Source organism: Sciurus vulgaris (assembly GCF_902686455.1).
Source record: "Sciurus vulgaris genome assembly, chromosome: 6".
Taxonomy (NCBI): domain Eukaryota; kingdom Metazoa; phylum Chordata; class Mammalia; order Rodentia; family Sciuridae; genus Sciurus; species Sciurus vulgaris.
The window spans coordinates 6,477,977-6,505,893 of record NC_136466.1 but is presented as its reverse complement, the minus strand read 5'-3'; the positions used below and the strand labels follow the sequence as shown (position 1 = coordinate 6,505,893).

Below are 27,917 nucleotides of genomic sequence, written 5' to 3'. Positions count from 1 at the left end.
TACTCATGTACAAACAGAAACATCATGTATCCCGTTTGTTTACAATAAAAAAGGCAAAAAAAAGACCATAACATCAAAAAAATAAATAAAAATTAAAAAAATAAAAAAAATAAAAATAAGTTGCCGCGGTAGAGCAGCAAGGGTTATATTCAAAGTATAAAGTGGACCACTGTTACAGGAGGAGCAGGGGAACCAGAGACCAGGTGAAGTCTCAGAGCTGGGCAAAGCGTGGAGGCATCCACTGCGGGGAGGCCAGGCGGGATCCACCCAGGGAGGCGCTCCTGTCTAGGGCAGACAGGCAGGCCAAACCGATCGCTGCATTTAGCAGCAGGGCCATCGAGCGACCGAGAAGCGCCACTGCAGTGGCTTGGAGGGAACGGCTCCAGCGGTCATTTGAGAATGGGAGTGAGAACGACCTAGGGAATCTAGGCAACTTTCCGGAGGAATTCTGATGCGAGCGGAGTTGGGGGCCCAGCTGGCGCGGCCTCGGGATCAGAGGGGCGCTAGCTTTCTGCAGCACGTGTTTGCTCCCGGTGGCAACTGAGAAGGGAAATCCAGGGTGCTAACGAGGCAAAGCGGCCGGAGGGCCGGGTCCACGCACAGAGGAGCTGGACCCGGCGACCCGAGTTTCCCCCAAGCCTTTGGCGGTCAGTAGCAGCCGCGGGCCACCCGGCTTTTCACCGCAATAGGTGGCGCGCCAGGGTCACGGCTGCCGGCAGGCGGCGCGCGGGCGCCCAGTGCGCAGGCGCATCGCGGCCTCCCCCGCGCCCCCGCCCCTCCCGGGCCGGCCGCAGTTCCGGGCGAAGCCGACGCGGAGGGGACGGTTTCTTAAAAGAGAAACGGCGGGGCGCGCGCGAGGTGGGCCCCGGTGTTCCCGCCTCGTTCCCGGCCGGCGCGCGAGGCCAGGGCGCAGGCGCAGTCGTGGGGGCGGGTGGGGGCGCGCAGGTAAGGCCCGTGCGGGAGGGCGGCGGGGCCCCAGCCGGCGGGAGCCCCGGTGGGCTTGGCCAGCCACGCTCCCGGAGCGTCGAGTGCGGCGGCCCGAGGCGGGGCTGGGGCTCCGCGCGGCCCACCCCCGGCCTGGCCGAGCGGGGCGCCCAGTTGCACGCCAGAACCACCCCAGCCCCGAAGGGCAGCAGGGCCGGCGAAGTGCCCTCGCCCCCGCCCCAGCCGGACTCCCCTCCGCGTCGCCCGCCCCTTCCCTGCAGCGCACGTTTGACACCTGAGTGGGCCGGAGGGCGCGGGCCATCGTCCTGACTTTGATCCTGGCCCTGACCTAGTGACGCCCCCACCGCGCCCCGCGCACACCCTCGTGTGCAGGGCGGTTCGGCTCCAGTGGCAGCGGCCGCTGTTGAAATAGTTGAGTCCTGCCGGAGTCCCCATGTGGACACGAGCCAGAGGGCGGTGGAGCAGGGGGCTCTGCCCCCGGGACCCGCCGGCCAGGAGCATCCCCTTCCCCTCCAGGCCCAGGACCCATGGCTTCCTCTGGAGCGGACGCGTCCCGCAGGCGGCGGGAGAAGCGGAGGCAGCTGGACGCGCGCCGCAGCAAGTGCCGCATCCGCCTGGGCGGCCACATGGAGCGGTGGTGCCTCCTCAAGGAGCGGCTGGGCTTCTCTCTGCACTCGCAGCTCGCCAAGTTCCTGCTGGACCGGTCAGGGGCCGGTGGCGGAAGCGGGGAGGGTTCCGGAAGGGTTCCGGGGGCGGTGACCTGGCGGCAAGCCCCCTGTCCCCTGTGGGTCAGGCCGAGCAGCTGCTGCTTTGCACCCTAATGTTTGTCACTTCAGCAGGGTGGCCTGTGTGATTTGTGGCCTCCCAGGGTCCTGCCCCTCTCCATGGCCCCAGTGAGGGTGGGGGGGCCACTAAACCTGACTCTTAAGTGAGTGGCCCAGGGCTGAGGGTAACGGATGGCCACCCGGGCTCTGATCTGACCTGCAGCTTCTCCCCTGGCAGGTACACTTCGGGCTGTGTCCTCTGTGCAGGTAGGTAGAGGATGGTGGAGGAGGATCAAGAGGGGACGGGGGTGGGGGCGAGGGGGGCGCAAAGGGACCGGTACCCGGAACTCCCTCCCAGGATAGTTGGCTGGAAGCCCCAAATGAGGTGGAAAGGGGCCTGGAGCTGGGCAGTTAGTCTCTTCTCTGGGAGGGCTTCAGGGTCTGGGGATTGCGAGGACAGGGTTGTCTAAATGTGGCTTTCTGGGTGACGGGAGGGGTCTCTCAGCCCAACCTGACTGCTCCCTCACCCCTCCAGGTCCTGAGCCGTTGCCCCCCAAGGGTCTGCAGTATCTGGTGCTCCTGTCCCATGTGCACAGCCGGGAATGCAGCTTAGTGCCTGGTCTTCGGGGCCCTGGGGGCCAAGATGGGGGGCTGGTGTGGGAGTGTTCAGCTGGTCACACCTTCTCCTGGGAGCCTTCTTTGAGCCCTACACCTCCAGAGGTGCCCAAGCAGACCTCCCTTCCACGGACTAGCCCTAGGAGCTGGAGCCCCAAGGCCAGGAGTGGGCAGGAGCCTGCAGGTAGGCCAGCGGAAGAAGGGTGTAGTGGTGAGGCCCTGGGCACCTTCCCCAGGGCCACAGAAGGAAAGAAAGGAAAAAGAGTGTGGAGAACGGAAGGACAGTTTCCCAGGCCTCTAACTCACAACCTTGTTTCTTTTCTTTCTTTTCTTTTTTTCTTTTAGTATTGGGGATTGAATCCAGGGGTACTCTGGGACAGGATCAGCCTGCACAGATGGTGGCTGAACTACATCCCCAGCATTTTTTATTGTGAGACCAGGTCTTGCTTCGTTGCTCAGCTGGCCTTGAACTTGCAATCCTCCTGCCTCACCCTTCCCGGCAGCTGGTACTACTGGTGGGCACTGTCGCATTTGGCTCAGAACCTTGTTTCTAAAAATGGTCCTTTGATGGCAACAAGGAAGTAGCCCTCACATACGTTGTTAGATGTGGTGTGCTGTCACTGGTGGAAAATAAAAAATGAAGGTACAACGGGCAGGTACATTGGTGCACACCTGTAATCCCAATGACTGGGAGGCTGAGGCAGGAGGATACCAAGTTCAAGGCCAACCTGGGCAACTTAGAGCCTATCTCAAAATAAAATAAATTGAAGATAAGGGCTGGGGATGTAGTTCAGTGGTTGAGGGCCACTGGGTTCAATCAGCAGGACCGCAAGTATTAAATAAATAAATACATACATGAAACAAAGACGGAATATCCGTATGTGGTTGTATAAAATGTCTCTGGAAGGACACAGGAAACAGGCTGCTGGGAGGAGCTAGGTGACTGGGACACAGCACTGGACAGGAGGTTCTCACCGGGTGCTTCTTGTGCTTCATTCATTCATTCATTTACTTTTTGGACCATGTGAATGTCTGAACTGAAGTGCACCTTCCCTGCCAGCAGCCTGTGTGCCCTGCCCTCCTAGGGAGCCTCCCATCGCCCGCTCTCAGCCCCCCACCTGCCCTCATTCCTCCAGCCCAGCACCCGCTCCTTTTTGACCCTGCCTGTGCCAACAGGTTTGGAGTCTGCGCATGAGAGGACTGGAGAAGCCAGGGTGCCCAGGTGAGGAAGAGAGGGAGGGGAGCAGGATGGGCCTGCACAGACAGCGGCGTGTGGGAGCAACCTCAGGCGTGCCTTCTGTCCTGCAGGGGGGCCGGACCCCCAGCAGAGGCCTTCCTGCCCTCTGGCGAGGAAGGGGAAGACAGTGAGGAAGACGAAGAGGAGATGCTCAGTGACGCCAGCCCGTGGACCTACAGCTCCTCCCTGGACGAGCAAGTTGGGGTGGAGGGAGGTGCTGGGCGGGGCACGGGGGCAGCTGCCCAGTGATTCAGTCGCAGACTCCAGGGGGCTTGTTGGTGGGGAGGGAGGGCGGGTGGGCCTTGGCCCAGGCAGAGGGACCTGGAGCCGGGCTCTGGGGAGACCTGGCCGAAAGCAGGAGTGAATGGAGAGCTGGGGAGGAGCAGGGTGATTCCGAGTTGGAATCAGTTCAGTTTCGGGTTGGGACTGTCAGGGCTAGCTGAGTGTCCAGAGAGGGAATGCCCTTCTCTTGGTCTCCCTTCAGCAGTGAGCTGGATGATACCAGACCACCCCCTTCCTCTGTCACCCCCACCCCCAAGGAGGGAGAGACAGCACCAGCCCCTGCTCCCCCCACTCCTGTTGCTACTCCACCCTCACCCACACACCCCTTGGGTGCCAGAGACCCTCTGCCGTCGGAGACTGGGGTACAGCTGGAGCTTGGCGGGACCCCTCCAGTGGCCCAGCAGACAGAGCCTCTGGCCAGGTAGCCTGATAGCCAGCAGAGAGGGCAGGGGTACTCTGGACTGGCCCTCCCGCGAGACCCTCCACTCCCTCTCTGCTGCCCTTAGCCCTACGAGTCAGGCCCCGTCTGCCCCAGCACCGGCCTGGGATGAGGACGCTGCACAGATTGGGCCCAAAAGAATTAGGTAAGGCTTGGGGAAGTGGGGCTCTGGGCAGGGTCAGGAGGAGGGGAGTGGAGGAGAGCAGGCGGGAGTCCTTCTGCTCCCCTTTCCCTCCCCAGGAAGGCAGCCAAAAGAGAGCTGATGTCTTGTGACTTCCCCGGGTGTGGAAGGATCTTCTCCAACCGGCAGTATCTGAATGTGAGGGGCGCCCGTGATGGCCGCGTGGGTGCTGGGGCTGCGGGGCTCGGTGCAGTCAGTGCATGCAGACCCTTGGGTTTTATCCCCAACACTGCAAAAACGACAGGACGACAGGGAGGGAGGGGAAGGAGAAAGAAGGAAGATTAAATCTAGGTGTAGGGGAATTGGAAGTCAGGAGGAGGGTTGGTGTGGACAGGGGTTTCCTACACTGATCCTAAGTGAGGTAACCAGAAGATGCAGAAAGCCCAGCCTCAGGTGCACAGCCCCTGCCCACTCCTGCATGCGTGGGTCCCCGAGGACCACAGCAGTGACAGCTGTCCACATGGGTGCTGGTGCAGTTCTAGGTGCTTAACACGTGAGGTCTTGATCCTCACAGCATAGCTGTGGAGTGGGTGCCGACGTCACGGCCACTTTGAGACTCCGAGAGGCTCCGCCTTGCTGAGGTTTCTTGGCTAGAACCAGGTGCTGCGGCTGTCTCCACAGCCCTGCTGGCCTGTGTGGGTGGACAGGAAGGGCTGGGTGGCAGTCCTGTCCCCAGCCTCACTGCCCTGGGAACAGCGGAGCAGAGGCCACAGCAGAGTGGATCCTGAGTGTGGGCAGAGTGGGCAGAGTGGGCAGGACCGGAGGATGCTTCTACAGGGGGCTGTGCAGGAGCAGGTTCGGGGCGTCCCCAAGTGCCAGTGGCTGAGCAGAGCCCTGGCAGGAGCGAGTGGGACACCTGAGCCCTCACACAGGAGGCTGAGCTGCTCCTCGAGCTTTAACTGGGAAAACAACGCAGGTGCAGGGGGATGAGCAGGGCGGGAAGTCAGATCAGATGGAGGAAGGGCTTCCTCAGGGGCTGTGGAGATGGAGGGACCCCTCTCCTGGGCCGGGCTGTCGCTCTGGCAGGCCCTGGGCTTGCTCCCCAGCACTGCCAGCGAGAACCCCTGCCCTGCACAGCGTTCTCCTTGGGAGGCTGGGCGCACGTGTCCTGAGGCTGGTTGGAAGGAGTCACAGTTCCTGTGGTGTTGGTGTGCACAAGTGGGCGAGCCGTGCGGCAGAAGGTGGTCAAGTGTGTCCACTAACTAGTGTGACTCGGGAGAGGACAGCAACATCACCCAAAGCACTGTCCCCTCCGGCAGCGGGTGGGCAGGAGCACCACCCAGCAGTACTTAGTTCAGGCCCCTGTGTGACAGTGCCCTGAGGAGGTGGCTTAACGGGGGTCCACGTCAGGACAGGGTGGGCACAGCCGAGTGGTCAGTGTGGGCTGGCTGTGGCGCTGCTCCTGTGCAGGCGAGGACCGGACGGCTGTGCCGGGAGGGCGGTGGTGCGGGAGTGGCAGAGGCGCCTCCTGCCGTCAGCCGAGCGTCTCCCGGGGGAAGGCAGTCAGTCATCCTTTGGGCCCCCTCCCTGCCACCCACTCCCTAGCACCACAAGAAGTACCAGCACGTTCACCAGAAGTCCTTCTGCTGCCCGGAGCCGGCCTGCGGGAAGTCCTTCAACTTTAAGAAGCACCTGAAGGAGCACGTGAAGCTGCACAGCGGTGAGCACCGGGGCCCACTGCCTCTGTCTCTGTGGCCCTCCTCCCCCGTGACCTTTCTTCCCTTGGTCTTCCCTGACCCTGTGGCCTTCACCCTCACCTTCCCCATGGCCTTCACCTTCACCTCCACCTCCCCTGTGACCTTCACCTCCACCTCCACCTCCCCTGTGACCTTCACCTTCACCTCCACCTCCACCTCCCCTGTGGCCTTCACCTCCACCTACATCTCCCGTGTGGCCTTCACCTCCACCTCCACCTCCCCTGTGACCTTCACCTCCACCTCCACCTCCCCTGTGACCTTCACCTCCACCTCCACCTCCCCTGTGACCTTCACCTCCACCTCCCCTGTGACCTTCACCTCCACCTCCACCTCCCCTGTGACCTTCACCTCCACCTCCCCTGTGACCTTCACCTCCACCTCCACCTCCCCTGTGACCTTCACCTCCACCTCCCCTGTGGCCTTCACCTCCACCTCCACCTCCCCTGTGACCTTCACCTCCACCTCCACCTCCCCTGTGACCTTCACCTCCACCTCCCCTGTGACCTTCACTTCCACCTCCACCTCCCCTGTGACCTTCACCTCCACCTCCACCTCCACCTCCCCTGTGGCCTTCACCTCCACCTACATCTCCCGTGTGGCCTTCACCTCCACCTCCACCTCCCCTGTGACCTTCACCTCCACCTCTACCTCCCCTGTGACCTTCACCTTCACCTCCACCTCCCCTGTGACCTTCACCTCCACCTCCCCTGTGACCTTCACCTCCACCTCCACCTCCCCTGTGACCTTCACCTCCACCTCCACCTCCCCTGTGACCTTCACCTTCACCTCCACCTCCCCTGTGACCTTCACCTCCACCTCCACCTCCCCTGTGACCTTCACCTCCACCTCCACCTCCCCTGTGGCCTTCACCTCCACCTACATCTCCTGTGTGGCCTTCACCTCCACCTTCACCTCCCCTGTGACCTTCACCTTCACCTCCACCTCCACCTCCCCTGTGACCTTCACCTTCACCTCCACCTCCACCTCCCCTGTGGCCTTCACCTCCACCTACATCTCCCGTGTGGCCTTCACCTCCACCTCCACCTCCCCTGTGACCTTCACCTCCACCTCTACCTCCCCTGTGACCTTCACCTTCACCTCCACCTCCCCTGTGACCTTCACCTCCACCTCCCCTGTGACCTTCACCTCCACCTCCACCTCCCCTGTGACCTTCACCTCCACCTCCACCTCCCCTGTGACCTTCACCTCCACCTCCCCTGTGACCTTCACCTTCACCTCCACCTCCACCTCCCCTGTGACCTTCACCTCCACCTCCACCTCCCCTGTGACCTTCACCTCCACCTCCCCTGTGACCTTCACCTCCACCTCCACCTCCCCTGTGGCCTTCCCCTCCACCTACATCTCCTGTGTGGCCTTCACCTCCACCTTCACCTCCCCTGTGACCTTCACCTCCACCTCCCCTGTGACCTTCACCTCCACCTCCACCTCCCCTGTGACCTTCACCTTCACCTCCACCTCCCCTGTGACCTTCACCTCCACCCCACCTCCCCTGTGACCTTCACCTCCACCTCCACCTCCCCTGTGACCTTCACCTTCACCTCCACCTCCCCTGTGGCCTTCTCCTTCAGCTTCTCCCTCGGGGCCTTCCTCGCCCTCTGAGGGTGACTCTCAAGCTCATCCTCCATGCCCTGTGAACTGAGCACTTGTGTGCTTGGACTCTCCCAGTGCTGGGTACAGTGGTGCACAAAGCAGGAACCCCTCGCTCCGTGGGACACCCACTTAGTGACGAGGCTGACGAGAAGTGAGGGGGAGTGAGGAGTGCATGGGGAGGGCTGCTACTGCAGGAAGTGGAGCCTGAGCAATCCCTGAGCGGAGAGGGGCCTGGGGACCCGTCCTGGCTCGGAGGAAGGTCCTGAGGTTGCATCTGTGCTGTTTCCAGGGAGGGAGGAGGCCAGGAGGTAGGGCAGGAAGCTCACGGGGGTGGTGGCCTTGGAGACACAGCAAGGCAGCGTGACTCCTGCCTCGAGTGAGATGAGACCAAGGCCACGTCCCAGGTGCCGTGTGGAGAGTGGGAGGATCGTGGCCGAGCGGAGCTCAGTGCTTAGCAGCCAGGCAGTTGCAGAGACGTGTGGGCAGTGGTGGCGCCTGGACCTGCGGTCACAGTTGATGAGCAATGGCCATAGGCTGCTGGGCAGGACGGATCCGCCTAGGTGGGACAGGCAGCAGGAGTTGGGGTGGCTCGGAGGATGCCAGGGAGCACTGGGCAGAGGGGAATACTTCCTCCCTTAAGGGAGAAGTGTCCCGCCAAGGGGCACAGCCCAGGAGATGCAAACCTGGCGCGCACAGCAGTGCCGGGCCAGTCTGCGTGGGTGCTGGAGGGCTGGGGAGGGGGTCTGAGCGTGGTGCACCTGTCCTGGGAGCCCGGTGGGCACAGGGGAAAGCAAAGGTCGAATTCTAGGGCTGCAGGTGGCTGGTGCTCCAGGGAGGAGCTGGCAGGCTGCCAGGGCTCTGGTCCCTGCATGGCAGTGGGAAGCCACCCTTGACCAGGGGACAAGTTATTCTGACAGGAGGGTTGAGCTGGGTGGTGGTTGGTGGGTTTGAGGCAGCGTGCAGCCATCTGGGGACTCCTGGGGAGAGGAACGAGGCCCTGGCTCCAAGCCTGTGGCTCAGGCAGCGGCGGGAGCAGCTGCAGGGCAGGGGCTTGCTAACACCTGCCAGTGGGTTCTCGAGGGTCGTGCATGGGGTTTGCATGGTCAGCCTGTGGCCTTGTGGGCAGAGGATGTGGGTCTGCTCTGCTGGCGTCTTTCTTTTTGGTGACAGAAAACAGGGCAAGTGCTGAGCGAGGATGGAGAGCCCAGGTGTTGGAGGCAGGTGGAGAGAGGAGTGGGCAGAGTGGGGGAGTGGACAGGTGGAGGGACTGCAGGTGGGCGGTGAACCCTGGAGGCTGCAGCTGTAGATGAAGAGGCCCTGTGGAGGACAGTGCCCCCCCGCAGGCACAGGCCTAGGGGGGCAGTGTGTCTGTCCTGCATGGTGCCCTAACCAGGCAGGGACAGCTGAAGTAGTGAGGGGCACGTATGAAGATGGCCATGAAAATGGAGCTGAGGGGGACCCTGAGGAGGTAGTGGCACCAAAAGACAGAGGCCTGGATGTCAGGAGATTGTCATAGCAGCACATGGCAGGGGCCCTGGCTGGATCAGGATGCTTGAAATTGTGAGTTCTGAGGTGGCACAGTGCTTGGATGTGACCTGGGAGTGATGGCGTGAGGTCAGCGATCCTGGAGCAGAGTGCCTGGAATCAGAGCCCGGTGGGCGGAGGGGCCGAGAGGACTGAGGGAGTCTCCCGGAGGCAGAGGACAGAGGTCAGTGGGTACCGGAGGCGGCGCAACTCCCCTGCAGGCCTGCAGACGCGGTGCGGGAGAACCGTGGCAGTGCTCTGAGGTGCTGGAGATGCAGCGACCATGGCAGCAGTGGGCGCATGGGACCGAGCAGAGAGCAGCCTCTAGGAGAGGACAGTGGCTGCCAGCCATCCAGGTGTTCCGCAGGCCCGGAGCAGGGCGGAGAGGCGGTCTGCAGGCCTGCATGGGGAGATGATTCCAGATGCCAGGAAGGGTCCTTGGGGCTTGGACTGCAGTCTTGTTCCTGCCCGACTCCAGGCGGCGTGCGGTTGCTGCCTGGTGCATCCTGTCCCCAGGGATGCAGCTCTCTTCCTCTGGGAAGGACCCCGGCGCTGCAGCGCCACAGGGAGCTCAAGGTTTGGGAGGAGCTGGGGGTGACAGTGGTGGGGCCTTCGAGCTGGTGTTCCATTCTGTGCTCTCCCTCAGCCGCCCCAGCCCTCCAGGTACAGGAGGTCCAGACGGCTGCATGGTTTGGACAACTCCTTAGCACAAAACCAGGGCCGATCCCCAGGACTGGCGCATTCTGTGGGGACAACAGGCAGGGTGGGTCACGGAGGGGCACGGGCCCCGGGACAGACGCTGGAGTGTGCCTCGTGTGCCCACAGACACCCGGGACTATATCTGTGAGTTCTGCGCCCGGTCTTTCCGCACTAGCAGCAACTTGGTCATCCACAGACGCATCCATACAGGAGAGAAGCCCCTGCAGTGAGTGCCAGGGGGGTCCCAGGGCGGGACCAGCAGGAGCCCCTGGGGAGGTCAAAGGCAGACCTGGGCTCACTCCTTCCCATCTCTGCCCCTGGCTGCAGGTGTGAGATATGTGGGTTCACCTGTCGCCAGAAGGCCTCCTTGAACTGGCATCGGCGCAAGCACGCAGAGACCGCGGCCACCTTGCGCTTTCCCTGTGAGTTCTGCGGCAAGCGCTTTGAGAAGCCAGACAGTGTTGCTGCTCACTGCAGCAAAAGTCACCCCGCCCTGCTCCCAACCCCACAAGAATCCGCAGGCCCGTCGGGGCCCTGTGGCAGCAGCTCTGCACCTGACCCTCCAGGGCCTCCCGAAGGCTCCAGCCCTGCCCCCTCAGCTTCAGGGAGCCAGTCCCTTGGGACTGCAAAGGACTAGAAGCCCAACGATAAATGCACATGTCCGGACCCAGGAACTAGGCCACAGAGAGCACAGGTGGAGGCTTGGGGCTCTGGAGGGCCACTACTTTCGTCCTCTTGCAGGAAAGAATAAACCAAGGATTTTACGTGAGCACGTGTGGGCAGAGCAAATGTTTTGGTACCTGAGCTTTAGGAGTCCTGGATTTCTTTTAGGGTTGGATGTGAGAATGTGCCAGGATGCAGGACAGATACCTGCTTCTTCCTCTGTGGGCCCTCACCTGCCTTGACCCTGAGGGTCCAGTTTTCTTTCCAGACTCACTGGGCACTTTGCAGTCTTTCCTGAGGAGTCTGGACCTACTCTGACTCTTGAAGACGGGCTGTGACAGTCTGCAGAGTGAGGGTCCCCACAGAAGGGTGCGGAGAGCGGGGCCAGAGCATGGTGCTAAGTGGCATTAGAGAGAGGAAGGAGTGTCCCTGGGGGCGTATGGGGGGGGTGGTAGCTGGACCAGGATGAGGCACGTCATCCTGGTCCTTGGGAAGGGATGAGACCCTGGAAGCACAGAGGGACCTGGCTCTTGGACACTCCAAAGTCTGTAAAGACAGCAGCCTGAGATTCGACAAAGGTGCTCTTGGCATCCAAAACCCAAACAACTCTTTTATTTCACCAACCATAAGCAGAAAGTCAATGGCTAATTCCAGGAGTCTCCATCCTGCCCCTGTTTCCCACAGTTCCAAGTTTGATTTGGAAATATTCTGATACTCCACCTGGCTGTACTCAGCTTTGTGGACCCACATAGTCTTGCCAGGGCAGATGTCCCCCACCTAGCTGGAAAACACTCCTACAGAGGAGCCCGAGTTTGCTCAGGGGACAGAAGGTGATCATGCTGAGGGTCCTGCCCAGTCTCATCTGGCATGGAGGTACCCTTCACTGAACTGAGCTCCTACCTCCACCTTTCAAGCAGAGGGAGAAATCACATTGCTAACAGGTGCAACTAATGTGTCAAGAAGGCTACAGAGCTGGCAAGTGACCTACCTAAAGAGGCACAGCAGCAAAAGCACTGGGGAAGGAGGCTGGAGATGCAGGAAGCACCAGGAGATGGGGGACAGGAGACTGCACACAGCAGGGAAGCGCCAGAACGCAGGCCAGCCACAGGACACCCAGCACGGGGACCCCTGCACACTGGTGGGGTCTGTCTCCATTCCTTGTACCTATCCTGGGAGAGGTCAGGAGACTGGAGGGTTGGAGATGGGGAAGGAGTGGTGCAGAGGTAAGGCAGTCCAGGGGAACAAAAGGCCACCAACCGAAGTGCAAAAGACCCAACCTAGGAGTTGCCCTTTGTCCCTTGGCACTGTATGGCGGCTAGCCCAGGCCCCTTTGAAAAACCCCAGCAAGTCTCCCTTAGCGGGGACACAAAAGCCCTGGCTTTTCCTGTTCGATTGGCCCAGTAAGGGCCAGATCCGTGCTCCCTGCGGCCTGGTGAACAGTAGCTGAGGCACGGGCTCGTGTATGGGCCCGCTGATGCTGTGACAGTGACCGGCTATGGCTGAAGCATTTGCCACACTCGGCACACTTTGCCGGCCGCTCACCCAGGTGTGTCTTTCGGTGCAGTGCAAGTTTGGAGGCGACGCTGAAGGCCTTGCCACACTCAGGGCATGTGTGTGGCTTGTGGCCTGCGTGGTTGCGCAGGTGCACATTGAGATTGGACACGCATGTGAACCGCTTGCCGCACAGCTCACAGCCATAGGGCTTCTCCCCAGTGTGTGTGCGCCGGTGTTTGGTGAGGTCCGAGCGGTCACTGAAGCCGCGGCCACACTCAGGGCACGGGAAGGGCCTCTCCCCCGTGTGGATGCGCTGGTGAACCACCAGGTCGTATCGCTGCCCAAAGCCCTTGCCGCAAGTAGTGCATGCGTGTGGCCGTTCACCACGGTGGCTGCGCCGGTGGCGCAGGAGCGTGGAACTTTCGCTGAAGCAACGTCCACAGTCGCTGCAGGCATAGGGCTTCTCGCCCGTGTGTGTACGCTGGTGGCGCACTAAGGTGGCACTCTCCAGGAAGCCCTTACCGCAATCCGGACACTTGAAAGGCTTTTCACCTGAGTGCGTCTGGAGGTGGCGCGTTAGCGTGGAACTCTTGCCGAAAGTCTTGCCGCACACAGCACACTGGTGGACGTCTGTGGGCCGGGGTGGCGGGGGCATACGGGCTCCAGGACTTGGAACCAAGTGGACACGAGCATGACTGCGGAGCCCTGCGCTGCTGCGGAAGGCCCGCGGGCACTGTGCACAGCGGTGGGATGCACCAGGGGTGGGGGCAGCCGGGTTCCCAGTTGGGTGCGCCCGCGCCTGGTGAAAGCGCAGTGCGCTCTGCCGGAAGGTACGAGCACACAGTGGGCAGCGGCAAGGCCGTTCGGGCGGGTGTCTGCGGCTGCGATGCAGCAGTAGCGTGGACAGGTGAGGGAAGCGGCCACCGCACAGGCGGCACGGGTAGGCGCGGCTGCGCCTACGGTGCGCACCCAGGTGCAGGTCAAGCCGCCCACTGTGGCGGAAGCTCTGGCCACATTCGCTGCAGATGTAGAGCGTCTGACCTGCGTGGGTCCGCCTGTGAGCGCGGAGTTCGGCAGCCTGAGCGCAGCGCTCGCCACACTCCAGGCAGCGGAAGCAGGTGTCACCACCATGGGCACGCTCGTGCCGCAGCAGCACTGAGCTGTAGCGGAAGCTCTTTCCACACTGGCCGCATGCGTAGGGTTTCCCTATGGCCACCGTGCCTGAAGCGGGGAACATGGTGAGGAGCAGCCTGCAGGGAAGCGCACTCCTTGCTCTGCAGGTAAGTTTTACTTTTCCTAAAAGCGAAGACAGGCAGGCCTCAAACTGTGTCTTCTAGAGTTTCTTCCGTCACCTGCAGGTGCTGCTCCTATTCCAGAGGCAGGCTGAGGCCAGCTTCACTCTGCAGCTAAGCCCTGTGGGGAGAAAGTCAGGTGAGTCCAGCAGCACAGCCAGCTCTGCCGTAGTAAGGGAGAGGTGAACTGCGAACTCTTCCTGTGACGCGCTGTCTTATCCTGAGGATCCCAGAAATATGAAGGGAGTGTTCTTGTACTACCTGGAAGGGCAGGTGGGATGGATCACACCTGTCCTGGAGCACAAGAAGGTATGGATTAGGAGCTTAGTACAGAGCCGGAACCGAACCCTCAACACCTCTGGAAAGAAACAGGAATGCCTGGCCTGTTTTCTGGCAGGTAGGGTGTCCCCACTTAAGGAAGCATTAGGAGACGAGGGGGACAGAGCGCTGAGAAGACCCTGAGCCTGCCTATCAGCCCCTCTGACACCATTTCCTGAGCATCAACAGTGAACCCAGCCGGGCCTGGAAGGACAAAGAGGGCCACGTACTAAAGCACAAATGCACTCAGCAGAAGCAGGAACAGCCTGGCAAAGGGCACACACCTGACCTCACGGAAGGACTCGGGCCTGGGCAAGAGGAGGGATTTGAGAAATGCCCAAAATTGTTCTGAGGCTTTGGACAGCACCTGATAAACAACTACCTAGTACATGGCCCCAGTTGAGAAAGCAACCCAGGCTCCAAGAGAGTGTTAAAAAGAAGGAAAATTCACAAAAAAAGGTCATGTCAAGTCAGTGGTGCTCACCCTTTCAGGCAAGGCTGGGAGGACAGGGCCTCTTCTGATTCTCAGGTTCACTCTTTTGTAAACCTGCACTTTCCTCACTGCTGCCACGCGGGGGATGAGAACCTGGATAGCCAGAAGCCCCTGCCTGGGCCAGATCTGCTCGGCTCTGCTTATCTCAAATGGTGTTCCTGACAGGTTCTCAGCATCGTCTCAGGTGCACACAGCGTCAGAGCCTCCAGCTGAGAGCGCCTCCTCACCTGGCCATGGGTCTGCCCAGCCCAGCCAGCCAGGACACTGACCATTCGAAATGGCTGAGTTCAGCATTACCAGTGCCCCCCTTCAGATCGGGAAGAGGACTCAGCCAAAATGGTCAGCAGTCATTTCTTATCCAGAACTCTGAAGTTCCCACACAGACGGGCCTTCATCTTTACACACAGACAGACAGGGCGGAATGAAAGGGCTCAGCACAGCAGACCTGTGCTGCGGGTTCTGAAGCTCTGCTCCCTCCTGCTGGGGTGGCCTGCGTGGCATGTGCCCCTCGAGCACCACCCGAGTGGGACGGGTTGCGCCCTGCAGGTGAACAAGGAAGCAAGAGGAAAACGTCCGTTTGGACTGAGCCAGGGGAGAAAGGAGGAGGGAGTTTTTGGAGGAGGTTTTTTGGGTTTTGTGGTCTTGTTTGTTTGGGGTTCCAGAGACTGAACCCAGGGGTGCTTATCCACTGAGGCACATCCCAGCCCTTTTTTTTTTTTTTTTTTTACTTTGAGGCAGAGTCTCATTAGGTCGCTGAGGGCCTCCGTAAATCGCTGAAGATTGGCTTTGAACTTGTGATCCTCCTGCCTCAGCCTAAGCTGCTGCAATTACAGGCATGCGCCAACACATCTGGCCTGGGAAGGTATCTGTCATGGATATTTTCAGATATAAAAAACGAGGGAGAATATACCATGAATCACTCAGTGACCAATTTCTAGTCTTGTTTCACCTGTGACACCACGCTTTATTTTTGTTTTAGTTTTGACCAGGAACACTTAAAATTCCAGCCATCTTACTAAAAGATGATTTTTAAATACAATCTGAAGGCAGGGCTGGAGCCCTCTGCAGACCCACGGGCAGGCTGGAAGGAGCCTCAGGTGACCTTTGACCCAGTCACCCAGGCCACAGGTTCACTGGACATCAGTTCAAAAGAAGGCTTGCCTGTATGAGAGTGAAACTCCTGTAGACCAGTGGCTGGTCCCAGATGCCAAAGAGGGCAGTGCCCGTGGCCTGGTGAGTGACCTACCCCCTGGGGTCTCCAGGAAGCATGGCACTCCCGGCCCACGGTTTTGGAGCCCGTCCTCTGAGGCCATTGCTTCCCAGGGCACGTCCAACAAAAGGCAAATTCACCAACACAGACAGACACGTAAACAGTGGACAAACGAAAATACCATTTCCTCATGTTACTGACGTGGAGTCTGAGGGGCTCTGCTGTGGGGTGCAGGTTTGCTGCTTGGGGGCCAGTGGCCCCAGGTCCCTCTTCCATACCTCACCCCATGCTGGTACTCCTGAAAGAAACAGAGGGTCTGTGCAGGGGGTAGAAGCCTGAAAGAAAAGAACAAAATATTACTGTATCCAAGAAGCACAGTTAGGAGGTCATTCTAACCATTGCTCTCCTGAGAGTGTAGTTTTTAAGCTGCTGTGCTGCCAAATTCCTTTGGGAAAATGCAAGGGGGTAACTGTGTGTGAATTCTGCAAAGTCCTAATTGTTGAATACTCTACAATACTTTAGTGTCTTTCATGCATTGAATACTTAAATTCTCTACGTATAAGTAATAAATTAGGTTCTAAGATAAAATAATGGAAAACTTAACATTCATAATAATTTCATATATCATTTATTTTTGTCTTAAGAGACAGTATTTCATGCCATATCTAATTGATCAGAAATTACAATTCAGGGCTGTTATAATCAGTCGGCACTTAGAACACTTACTAACAAGGTTACTATGAGCTTTTTCCTCTGAACTGTCCTTCGGTCAGAGCAGAAAGAATCCTCCTTCCTGGTGCTCTGTTCTGCCATGCCAGCACTTTTTGGGTGGGAACAGAGACCCACGAAAGTTATGATTGACAAGAAGCAAACGATCATCTTGCCATCTCCACCCATGACAGAGCTGGCAAAACTCGTTTAGGTCATAAGAGGTGAAGCTGAGGGAACTCCTGAGAGCTGCACTGGGAGCCAAGAGCCACATGTGGCACCTGAGCACTTGAAACTGAGTCCAAAGGGAGATCCTCAGGGGTCAGATGCACTCCTTACTTCAAAGACAATATGAAAAATACTGCAGATATCTCAATAACACTTAATGTTGATCACAGGTGGAAAGGACAATTTTTTAATATACTGGGTTAAATAAGGCATACTATTAAAATTTCACCTATTTTTAGGATAATTTAAACTATAAACACAACTCACACTGCATTTCCATTGGTTAGCACTTGTCTATCTGATCTTTCCGAATCCTGGAACATCTTACAAAGGGTAGCCCACCTCATGGTCCCTGAGGGCTCTGCCGGAAGGCTGGCTGAGCTCACCTGACTTCATGCCACCAAAACCACGTAGGAGGGACACCGCTCTCCTGGGACGTGGATGTCCATAATGCTCACACAGACCTGGTCGGGACTTGGGTTTGTGACCACGCAAAGCTTCTCCCACTGCTACCCTCGGAGGGGAATCCGTCCTACTGATACAAGCACGAGCTGACAGTGCGCTGCCCGCGTCTGTGGAATGACCCCTCTGCATCCTGCCAGTCCTCGTTTGCTACCCACTACGCTCTTCTGACTTGGGTTCCCTCATGGGCCTGTCCCAGAGGCATCCAGCAGAGTCGCGTAGGTCAGTCTGAGGAAAGGTCTCACTCCCCGAAGCATTCCCCCGTTCCTGGAGGGCCAGCTGACCTTTACTCACTGAGCAGGGGCAACATGCCTGGCTGTGTGGTTCAGTGGGAAGTACAGGGGTCAGGGGAGAAAGGGGTGCGTTGCTGGTTCTGGGGTTTGGTCTATGGCTAAGAAATGAAACTGTCCTCAAAAGAAGGGACAGGACCTGAGGGTGGGAAGGTGGGGAGCTAGAGCTGCATCCAGGAGAGACGTCTTCTGCTAGATTTCCCTGTATCCTTACCCCTAGGAAGCTGCTCATTTCCAGGTTTCTGTGACATCCCTAGACTGCATGGAAATCAGAGAGAAGTGAATTATCCACTCCTCACTCCAGGTGGGTGGAATGGAAAGGTTTATTTGATCCTTTGGAGCCCAATTTAGAACCTTTCTGGGTGGTGCACTTCCTTCCGCTGAGAAAATCCTTGCCCTGAGCTTCATTCAGGCCTCTTTCCAATAACCAGCCCTAGAAAAGGTGACCTCTTACCCTCCAACCCACTACTTGGCTCTGCTCTGAATTAGCCAAATAACAGGACAGTGATTCCCATCCACCCTGGAAAGAGTCCAGCCCTATTCTGGGAGGTGAGGATGGTGATGGAATTCAGGCAACAGAATAGCCATGCGCCTTCCTTCTTTCTCCCCAGACAGCGACAAGGTCCAAGGCTTCAAGAGAAGTCACTCCTTGCACTTGGAGACGTTTGGGAGCTGGAGGAAACAGAAGTGACAGCTCCCTTCTACCCAAGTGCCATGTCTGATGGTGAGCCAAAGACATTTTTTCAGAAGTTTTGGTTTCACAAAGATTTTGCTGACATCCTGGAAGTGTGGAGAAGGTAGGTCTGTAGGCAGGGGGAGAGCTACACAGCTTATCCTCTGCCCCTCTGCCTTGATTAAAACTGAAGCCCAGAGTGGCCAGAGCACCCCAGAACAGGGTACAGGAAAGAGAACATTTGGTCCCCAGCATCCTCATTAGGTCTATCAAGGCGTTGGGGACACAGCCAGCACTCAGTGCTTTCTAAAAATGAACAGATGGCTTACTGATAGGGCAAGTCCTGTGAAACCGATCTTGGGCCATTTCGTTGTGAATACCCAGGTGTATTTACACAAACCCACAACACTAGCCTATGCAATCTTATGAAATTGAAGGATGTGGAAAATAACCCCCAGGGGAAAAGGGCCCCAGAGAATTTTCCTTTTGTACAACTGTCCCCCTACCAACCCTCCTGCCCCACCTTAAATGAGCCCACCACCAGCAATCAACAAAATTCCTCCCTTGATCTGGCCCTGCTAAGCCCGGTAAAACTCAAGACTCTTGTTGTAGCCGGCAAAGGTGACCCTCCGTTGCTTAATAAAGCCTCGCTGATCCGTTGAGGTCTGCCTTTCTTTTTCTTTTTGTATTCTTTCATTTGCTTTCAGGGATGATATATGCAGTCCGTCCTGATCAAAATTTTCCTGCGGTGTGCAGCTGTATTGGTCTGGGATTCAGTTCTCACAAATGTTAGGTTCCTAGAGGAGCCAGCTTTTTCCTGTGGTCATCCTATCCTCTGTAGCCCTAACCACTGCACCTACTGTAAATACTCTGATAGAGGGGCACGTGTGCTAACCCCGCCTCCCATTACTGATTGTGTGACCTTGAACAGAGGGCTCAGGGTGTCTCACCCTCCCGCCTGGGAAAACAGTCTCATCCAACGACGGAAAGTGAAAGTACCTGCAAGTTTGGGAACTGCGGCTGACTCGCGTCTAGGGCCCGGTCTCCTTGGGACGGCCTTTCTTTGGAGAGACCTTAGCACTGACCCGAGCGCTGCCCCGCTGCGAGCCCTTGCCACACACCCCATCCTTTCCACGTGCTTAGGGCAGCGTGGGCCGCCGCAGCCCCGTGGCCGCCCACCGGGAGCTTCAAGGCCGGGAAATCGACTACTCTTCAGACGTGGTGCTTAGTACTTGACGGGGGTTGGACACGACTGTCCACGGGCGGAGGAACGTGGCACCTTAACAGGTCTTCCTCCGAGGGCCCCCGCAGCCAATCCCGGGGCGCCAGAGGCGGCGCGTCGGGAGTTGCTGGGCAGATGGCCGGAGGCGCCCTTCCCACCCGGGTCCGGCCTAGCCTCGTCCAGCGCCAGCCCACCCGGAGGGTCGGCCGGGTCGCCAGCACGCGGGGCCGGTGCTGCGCGTCCGGCGCCCGTGGCCGTCGCTGCCCTGGAGCCGGGCAGGGCCCGCAGCGCCCGCGGCGCGGAGCCTCGGGCGCGAAGGTCACTGGGCAGGGCGGCGGGGCCGCGCGGGGGCAGGCCTGGGCGGAGCGGGCCGCGCGCCCGGGCTCGGCCAATCGCCCGCTCCGCCGCGCCCGCGCGTCACTCGTCGCCGGGGTGGCGCTCCCGCCCCGGGCGGACGCGAGCGGCGGTGGAGGGGGGAAGCCGGGCGGCTGTGGGGCCGCCGTCCCCGCCACCCTCGCCCTCCCGGACCCCAGCCCCTCACCGGTCGCGGCAGGCTCCTCGGACACCGCGCGGCTCCCACTCGGCCGGTCTGCGGCCCCGCTTCCCGGACTCCGAGAGCAGGAAGCGGCAGGCGGAGCGCGCGGCCGCCGAGCGGGGAGCGGGAGGCGCCGCGGGGTGGGGGTCACGCTGCGGGCCCGCTCTCCCCGGCGGCCAGTGGCCGGCCCTGCGCGGGCAGTGTCACCGGTTGCTGGGGAGACTAAGGGGCACACCTCTGCCCGCCCACGGGGCCTGCAGGGAAGCCGACCCGGCTCCGGCCGCCTCCTGCCCGCGCCTGGCCCCGCCCCGGCCCCGCCCCCGGACGGGCGCGACGAATCCCTGCCGCCTCCCCTGCCCGCCTGCCCGCCCTTGGCCTCATCTCGGCCAATTGGAGTGAAGGGCGCCGAGCGCGGCGCGCCCCGCAGCTCCGCTAGCCAATTCGTGCGGAGTCGGGCGGGGAGCCCGCCTCCAACCTAGTCTCGAGGCTCGCGCGCGCTGCTTGGCCAGGAGTAGCCCTGCGTGCGGTGGCCAGAGAGGCAGTGTCCAGCGCGAAACAGGCCGCGGGGGTCCCTCCAGTAGTGGGGTTACCCTTCCAGTAGTAGGTTAGCGATTTATTACAGTGAGGCCAGGTATTGCTTAAGCTAAACCCTGCCAAAGGGCATTTCCCAGACACTTCAGATGAACGTTCCACAAGTTAGTGACCTGCTCAGGGTCGCACTGCCAGAGGCATGGCACCCCTGTTATTCTTGACAACTGTCTCTCCACGCGCTTACTGACTGAACTCCCTGGCCAAACGTGGACTCTAGTTTAGTCTTCTTCCACTGGCGGGTACCACTAGTGTGTCAGGAAATGCGGGAGCCTGGCTGCCCCTTTGCAGGTACTGTTGATCATCAGAACAGATGCCCTTAAGATCCTTCACTTGCTCTAATCTTCCTTTCGAGATCACTTAGTCTCATTCATCTTGTTAGACATCCGGACCTCTGATCGGGACGTCCTTAAATTAAGAGTAAGGAGACCTCCTACTCCTGACCGGGAATCTCTTCCCATCATCTCTATTTTAATTCCACACATTCATAAACCCTCACAATTGCCATTTCCTTAAAACCTATACTGGAATTCCTTCTCTGCCCTTCGCTCAGGTGATGCATCAGGGCTGCACTGCAACACTCGCCCCTGCAACGTTGCTGTAGTCATCTGAAGTGGCCGGTCGATGTTGTACCACGCACGGTTAAAGAAGACCCTTTGTCTTACTCAAGCGTGAAGCGTAATCCCAGCCCCCCCACCCCACAGATGCTCCATGGGTATTTGCTGACCTGCCTGTCACAGCATGGGAGAGGAATAGGTCTGGCAGGAGCAAAGCTGAAAACCAAGACAGAAGGCAAGCCTGGAGTGATAAGGGCCTGACCAGTAGTGAGAGATGTGGAAAAGGAAAATGTCACAAGTAAAGCATTCACTTTAAATTGCACAGATAAGGTCATGTTATGTAGGGGATGGCTAGCTGAAGATAATTCCTAAGTCTTTCATGCCAGACATATGGACTGATTCTGACATTTCCAGGCTTGTTGCTCAGTATTTCATGTGTTTAGAGACACTGACACAACTGGCTAATTCCAGAGGCCTGAGTAGGATGTGATACATGGGTCAATAATTGAAGGGGTAGGGAATATTAAGCCTGGAAAAGAGAAGTGTTTTTGTTTGTACGTAATTGGCTGTACACTTTTTTTTTTTTTTAACAGACTGAAACCAGGGGTGCTCCTGACCCTTTTTGAAACAGGATCTCATGAAGTTGCCCAGACCGGCCTCAAACTCGCAATCTTCCTTCCTCAGCATCCCAAGCTGCTGGAATTCCAAGCATGCACCACTGTGCCCAGCAGTACACCACTTTTGACAAACTGTCACGTGAAAGAGGGCTGGATGATATTACATGTGCATGTGCACTAAACTTGGAAACATTAGATTCAAAACATTTTTCTTACTCTACCGATTTACTTCAAAAAAATGACAATTCCCATAGTGGTTGATAAGCTCCCAGGATGCTCACAGAGGGTAACTACAAGCCCAAGTAGCATTCTACACACAGAGGATATAGCTGTGAACTATCAGGAGAATCTCCCTGGAATCATGACTGTGTCCTATTCCTGATCAAAAACTGTCAAAAGTGAAATTTGTGCTCCTGGAGTGACATTGAAGACCCTCCAACCTGCCTTTCTAGTTTGTTCTTTCCAAGTTGCCACTAAACTGGATCATTTCCATCCCACTTTCAATATTTCCTTCGGCTGGGGATGCACTCCTCCCATTCCTCCACCTCTTCTTGGCTGTCACAGTCTACCTCCCTGAAGGGTTGGTTCAAATGCCAACTCACCCTCAAGATGAAAACTGTACCTCCTTTCTGAAGATCACTGGAGTCATCTAGCAATTCCTTAAGTATTTAATGAAAGTGCGTTGTATTTGCAGGCCACAAGATCCTTAGGACACATTCTCTGTATTTACCATCATTTACTTTGTATTTTAAATAATATGTATAGTTTATCTCCCTTAAGTTTGCAGGCAGAATCAGTTCTGAGTGAACATTTCAGATTACCTGCTAGGAACTGAGCAGAGTATCGGAGACAAATGGAGACTGTCTTTTGAGAACATGCTGTGAGTGGGAGACAGACCCCACAGAATTTGCCATCCCATCCTGGATGGGATAAAGTGGTATAAAGGTAGAATAAGGATAATTCTGCTACCAGTCTTCAGCAAACTTCAGTGACTGGACATGTAGTGAAGACTCACATTGGGATCTGTGGATGAACCTCCTAGATCTGTGAACCTCCTGGATTCTGCCACTGCAGGTGATGGAATTGGGTTGTGCAGAGGAAGTGACTGACCGGAAGGGAGTATGCATGCCCTGAATCCAGACCGAGGACAGAGTGAGTAGAGGCTCAGAATCCTGGAGCAGCCTGAGGAGGGCAGGGCTGGAGTCCTGGAAATGGAGGAGGTGCAGGTGTAAGGAGGGGAAACTCAGAAACTTTGGGCTAAATCAAGAAATCCCTCCCTTCCACAGCTTTTATGGTTTTGCAGGGATGGGTATCAAACCCGGGGTCTTGTGCCTGCTAGGCAAGGACTTCCTCTGCACTCCATAAGCTTTCATTGTGGCACACCGCCCGAACCTGGCTAGGTAGTGGAATACAGAGATAAATAAAACATCACATGCCCATCACATCTTCATACAATATGGTAGAAAGATCTATCCCACACCCAAACGTGGGCTTCCCTCAGCGGGCAAGTGAAGGACTGTGGTGTATGAGGGTTCATAAAAACTAGGAAGTTAGAGGTGAGCGAGTGATGCTGTGGACTGGATGACACTTCCAAGAGGCTGCGGGTGGACAAACGCCAAGGACAGAAGCCTAGAGTATCACTCTCCCAAAAGCAGGAAGCTGCAGAAGGGCAACCACTGAAGGTTTTGGTGGTGGGGTCGGGGAAGGGTCAGGACAGGGTCAAGTTCGGGATCCTACCTGAGGAAGTGGTGGACAGTGCCCAGTGCTAGAGTAAGTCAAACAGCACCAAGGCCATGGGCTAGAGGGCACTGCCAGTGGTTTAAGACAGATAGATCTATCAACTGGTCCTCAGCTACAGGTAGATAAAGAGCAAGAAGTTCTGGTGTGCTACTGTACAGAAGGGTGCCTATAAACAGCAAACATAAACCACACATTTCCAAAAGCTGCAAGAAAGCAGTTTGGAAGTTTCCAACATAAATAGTGTATCAGGCGATAGATGTTCTACCTGATTTAAACATTATACAATTACACATTATACAGTAATTGAAACAACACACTGCCCCATTAATATGTCTAATGTATCCGTTAAAATGATTACATTAGAAAAAAGAAATATAGACAACGTCTACAGAGTTGTCATGCAGAGCGGGCAGAGCACCTGTGGGGTCAACACTAGCTAAGTGGCAACTCAAAGGCGAGTAGGACAAAGGCAGAGGATTTCAAGCTCCTCGTTTGAATCGTGAGCCACGTGGACACTCAGAATCTAGAATCAGGCCGGGAGGCTTGCTGCACTCCTGGGACAGACGACTATTTCAATTTCATCCGCCACGCTCCTCCTACTGCTACACCAATATTTCCCTTTCTTGAAGCGTTTGGATTTCAGTTCCCTGTGCAACGAAAATGTTTGCCTCTAGAGCACATTTGCTTCCAGTGCTTCCCTAAATAACTTCAGAGATGTCAATTGACAGTTTTCCAGTGGCAGAAAGACCAAATGCAGAAAATATCCAGTAATTCAGAATAATGAGAAAAGACTAGGTTAATTAAATACCAAATTACAGATTTTATTTTTTTAAAGAATGAAGATTTTAATCAATTCCAAGTCACATATTATAAAGCCAGATAAAAATGAACTTTGGAAATGAAAGATATGAATAAAAATTTACAAATTCCATCAATAATACACATTAACATGTCTTTTACATGAAGGTAAACAATAATCTCAATAAAAAAACGCTTGTTGTCTGTACGGCTTACAGTGTACACTCATCTCAAGGTCTCAGGCTCTGATTCCATCAAAAAACACTACTTATTTCTACCATCATGTAGGTGAACTGTGAATAGCTACAGTAAACTAGATAAACATGATAGCACAAAAGTATTTTCCTAGTCCTTCATAGTGTCTTAGTCCTTAAAGATTATTTTTTTTTAAAGTTAGATAAAATTTATGTTCAAAAATAAGATATTAATAATAAACTTAAAATCATGGTGCAGACATTTCAGGGGAAAAGCCATTTCAAAGTAAAATACAGGGTAGGATAATATCAATTTTTATAATTTAAATGACTTTAAGAGTCAAGCAAGAGTCTGAAGTATAAATAGAAATGACATGAAAAGTAATAGTATAGTAGCTTTAGGAAATACTTTAAAAATTCAGGCATTTAAAATGTAAGTATATACGTTTAACATACTGTGTGTTAAGATTTTAAGTAGCCTTGAGCGCTTCTCTTTGTGAAGCTTTACTGAGGCTCCGTGGTGCTATCCCCCAGGCCTGGACACAAGAACTGCTTCTTCAGCAGCACAACCTCAGGCAAATTATGTGATCCCTTGGTCCCTCAATTTCCAAGGCCTGGGCTTCCCTTGCAGGGAAGGGAAGAGCTGTGGTGTAGGCGGTTTACAAACCCCAGGAAGTTAGAGTTGATCGGGTGAAGCCATGGGAGTGGGTGGCTCTTCCAAGAGGCTGCAGGTGTAAAATGCAGGTATAATTTACCTGTTGCTTGTGGACTGCTCAGAACAGTGCCCAGCACAGAATGACGACAGCATAGATGTCTGCCTTCTTTTTTTTCTCAACACTTTGCCATTCCTCCCATCACTTCTTCAAGCAACCATTCATCCACTTTTTGTCTCTAAACATTAGTCAACTAATCTGAACAGACTGATAGTGGTATTTATTAAATATGTGACAGGAGAAAAAGCTGAAGATAAAGGGAAAAAAAACAAAGAAAAAGTTTTTAATGACAGAGTTTAGAGTACATATGTGAGGAAATAAATTACCAACAAAAAGTTATGAAGAAAATCATTGATAAAAACTCTGACTTGTGATACTACATAGTAATTGGTGGAACTGCTATCATCTTTATTTAGCCTTCATGTTGCTATATTTCCTTCATTAAGTTAGTCAACAGGATTGCTGGTTGGTGATCTACTGTGCCAGCAGCTGGGAGGGGCTACACTGTGGCAGAAAGATTTAGACCTACGCTGCACAGTAAGACAGTCACTAGCCATGTATGTCTACGAGGCAGGGGAGGACTGCTTGAGCCCAGGAGTTGAAGGCCAGCCTGGGCACGTGGCACGATACTGTGCCCACACCTGCCCCTGAGGGGAAAACCAAAACAAAACGAAACCAAATCAGTTCATCAGTTACATGGTCCACATTTTTGGTGCTCAAGAGCTACACATGGTCAGTGGCTACCATGTGGATGGTGCAAATATAGAAGCTTCCGTCATCACTGAAAGTGTCATCATATACGCCGGTTCAGAAGACCCTGAGGCCATGCCATCCAAGGTGCAAGTCAGAGGCCTAAGCTGAAGCAATGGCAGTGAGAAGAGGGTCAGAGACACTTTGTGTGATAAAAAGGGATGAAGGGAGGCACATTTGAGGATGCCTTCTAGATTTCTACCTAGGAAAAATTCTGTAGAACCATTCACCAACACAGTGAATGTAGAAGGAACAGGCTGTGGGAAAAGGGAACGAAATCAGAATTAGACACAGTGAATAAAGGCAATCCTGGGGCCAGTGATGTCTGGGGTCTGCTGGCTGAGTGTAATCTACGGGGAGTCTGCAGAGACAGTCCCAAGGAAGGAGTCAATACAGGGGTAGGGCTGGAGGCACGTGCTTGTGTAGAGCATGCAGGAAAGCAGGTGGCAGGAGGTGGTCGGGGGCTCATGTCAGGGCCTGGGAGGACGAGCTTTTAGATAAGGGGTTTCAAACTGTGGGTGGGTCATGAAATCAACAAACTGGGTCTCCATCAGCATTAAAAAGTTATATAAAATATTAATGTGCTTTGCATGTAATTTGGGTCATTTTTCCTTAAACAATAATTTATTTGAACACACGCATTCACTAGGTTGTAAGGATGGTATATTTCTAGGTTGTGGTCCAATTAGCTTGGATGTCATCAATTTACAGAATACGCACAACAGACTATAAGCTACATGGGAACCAAGATAACACCTTTTTTCATTATAATTAAAAATTCTAGTACACAATGGTAAGGACACTGCATGAAAGAATGAAACAACTTGTAGAGAAGAGGAAACCCAGGACATGGGTGACTGAGAAGGCAAAGGATAAGAAAAGAAAGAGAAAAGTAACTCAGGGTCAGATGTCAGTGACGTGACTATACTGCGAAGAGATGACCTTACTTCTGTGAGTCTGTGGGTTGGCAGAGAAGTCCGCCTGCAGAGCTGAAAAGGAGGTGAAGTGAGAGGTGATCAAGGACAGGGTACTGAGAGGGTACTGTTTTGTACTAAGATGTGAAAGTTCAATACAAAAGAAAATTATGTAGTAAATTTGGCTCTAGAAATGTGGGCCCAGTAAAGGAAACCACCAGGCAACATGGCAGTTTAAACTTAAATCAATAAGAACAGAATTCCTTACTCGCACTATAAGCACCGCAAGTGCTCATGGGCACATGTGGCTACGGGCTATCATAATGCATACAGGTCTGATACAGAACTTGACCTCTGCTATAGAAAGTTTTGCTGGACAGTGCTGCTTTAAGCAAGAGTTTTAATTCACCAATAAAACAGGTCTGGAGAAATCAGCGTACAGTATCCTCCAGCCCCTTTCTACCTGAAACGTTATTCAAATCCAGGAAAGAAACCACTGGGGGATTATCTTACACACCATAAGGGATAAAAATTGCATTTGGTCTCACTGGGTGAGAGTGACCCCGGGAGGCCAGTGGAGACATGGAGAAGCTGCTGAATCTCGGGGTGTGATGTAATAAGTCTGGGCAGTATATACATGCACAATGTTTTCCCACAAATCCAATAAGGATCTGTGACAAGCAGAAGCAGCTCATGATTTTAAGGACTGAATGCATAGGGAAAAGGAGCTGTGGACTGGGGCAGAATAACTACAGGTATTGAGTAATGCTGCATGGGAAAAGTTAGAAAATTCAGGTTAGGGTAAACAGAAAACTGAGTGAAATGGGGTCATTACAGTGAAATTCTTGTTCTTCAAAATTAAAGTGACTTCTAAAGTTAAAGTTTTCCTTCTGTGCTCAGGAGCCCCAGGTTTCTGTGCGACACAGGGAAGGAGAGGCTCAGAGGGAGAACGTGGGGCAGAGTGAAGACAAGGAAATGAGTTAACAAAATGCACATTAAAAGAGGATTCCATTCATTGCCTATGGTAACAAAGTTTTGAAAGAGAATAATCAGAAGAGAATCATTCTACATTGCATTCAGGTAGCCCAAATCTGTGTTTCCTTGGCCACTCTTCATCCACATGAATCTTGGCAAGGCCTGTTTTTGTCTTCCCTGCCTAGAGGAGTCAGGATGGAACTACCTCATTTGGCAAATTAGCCCAAAGTTGGAGCATTGAATCGTGGTTTCTATCAGTCCAGGCATGGGCTCTGAAGTCTCTGGAAATCCCCATCCATCCACTCTCAGCTGCTTTCTCAAGGAATCCCCCCCAACCCTGCCACAACTGCCCAGTGTCACCAGAGGAGGATTTCCAAAGTTCTCAGCCAGCAAGACGTCCTGCAGCTCTGTGCATGTCTGAAGACTTTGAGGGATAGAGATGAACCAGCTCACCTCAGAAACAAGATGGGTCCTGTCTGTAACACTGAC

General features: G+C 55.2%; 2 protein-coding genes and 1 long non-coding RNA gene across 16 annotated transcripts; 2 read left to right on the top strand and 1 right to left on the bottom strand.

Annotated features, from left to right (window-relative positions):
• Positions 1-775: 775 nt before the first annotated feature.
• On the top strand, positions 776-10,763 carry ZNF692 (zinc finger protein 692). Of its 4 annotated transcripts, none has more exons than XM_079143645.1 (12): positions 776-858; positions 1,462-1,648; positions 1,948-1,976; positions 2,245-2,508; positions 3,501-3,546; positions 3,633-3,759; positions 4,053-4,264; positions 4,350-4,427; positions 4,523-4,601; positions 6,009-6,123; positions 10,121-10,220; positions 10,322-10,763. In XM_079143645.1, exons 2-12 carry the CDS (start codon positions 1,473-1,475, stop codon positions 10,629-10,631), a joined length of 1,536 nt encoding a protein of 511 aa, XP_078999771.1. In that variant the 5' UTR covers positions 776-858; positions 1,462-1,472; the 3' UTR covers positions 10,632-10,763. The 4 variants fall into 4 exon arrangements, with proteins under 4 accessions (XP_078999771.1, XP_078999774.1, XP_078999772.1 ...); XM_079143646.1 differs by having other exon boundaries at positions 828-945; XM_079143647.1 differs by lacking the exon at positions 776-858 and adding an exon at positions 974-1,356.
• Positions 10,764-11,239: 476 nt separating this feature from the next.
• On the bottom strand, positions 11,240-19,864 carry ZNF672 (zinc finger protein 672). Of its 11 annotated transcripts, none has more exons than XM_079143654.1 (4): positions 19,589-19,864; positions 15,646-15,762; positions 14,700-14,794; positions 11,240-13,564 (listed from the first exon to the last, which is right to left on the bottom strand). In XM_079143654.1, exon 4 carries the CDS (start codon positions 13,386-13,388, stop codon positions 12,012-12,014), a length of 1,377 nt encoding a protein of 458 aa, XP_078999780.1. In that variant the 5' UTR covers positions 13,389-13,564; positions 14,700-14,794; positions 15,646-15,762; positions 19,589-19,864; the 3' UTR covers positions 11,240-12,011. The 11 variants fall into 11 exon arrangements, with proteins under 11 accessions (XP_078999780.1, XP_078999784.1, XP_078999781.1 ...); XM_079143658.1 differs by having other exon boundaries at positions 15,666-15,762; XM_079143655.1 differs by lacking the exon at positions 19,589-19,864 and adding an exon at positions 18,825-19,361.
• On the top strand, positions 16,868-18,293 carry LOC306663301. The gene is made up of 2 exons (XR_013764446.1): positions 16,868-17,456; positions 17,764-18,293. It is a non-coding gene; the product is annotated as an uncharacterized lncRNA (long non-coding RNA).
• Positions 19,865-27,917: the final 8,053 nt, after the last annotated feature.

Excerpts from the sequence above, each read along its gene's own strand:
- ZNF692 (XM_079143645.1), top strand. The coding sequence starts at position 1,473 with ATGGCTTCCTCTGGAGCGGACGCGTCCCGCAGGCGGCGGGAGAAGCGG. Across the intron at positions 1,649-1,947 it reads GCCAAGTTCCTGCTGGACCG|GTACACTTCGGGCTGTGTCC; the intron begins GTCAGGGGCCGG and ends CTCCCCTGGCAG. Across the intron at positions 6,124-10,120 it reads GCACGTGAAGCTGCACAGCG|ACACCCGGGACTATATCTGT; the intron begins GTGAGCACCGGG and ends GTGTGCCCACAG.
- ZNF672 (XM_079143657.1), bottom strand. The coding sequence starts at position 13,388 with ATGTTCCCCGCTTCAGGCACGGTGGCCATAGGGAAACCCTACGCATGC.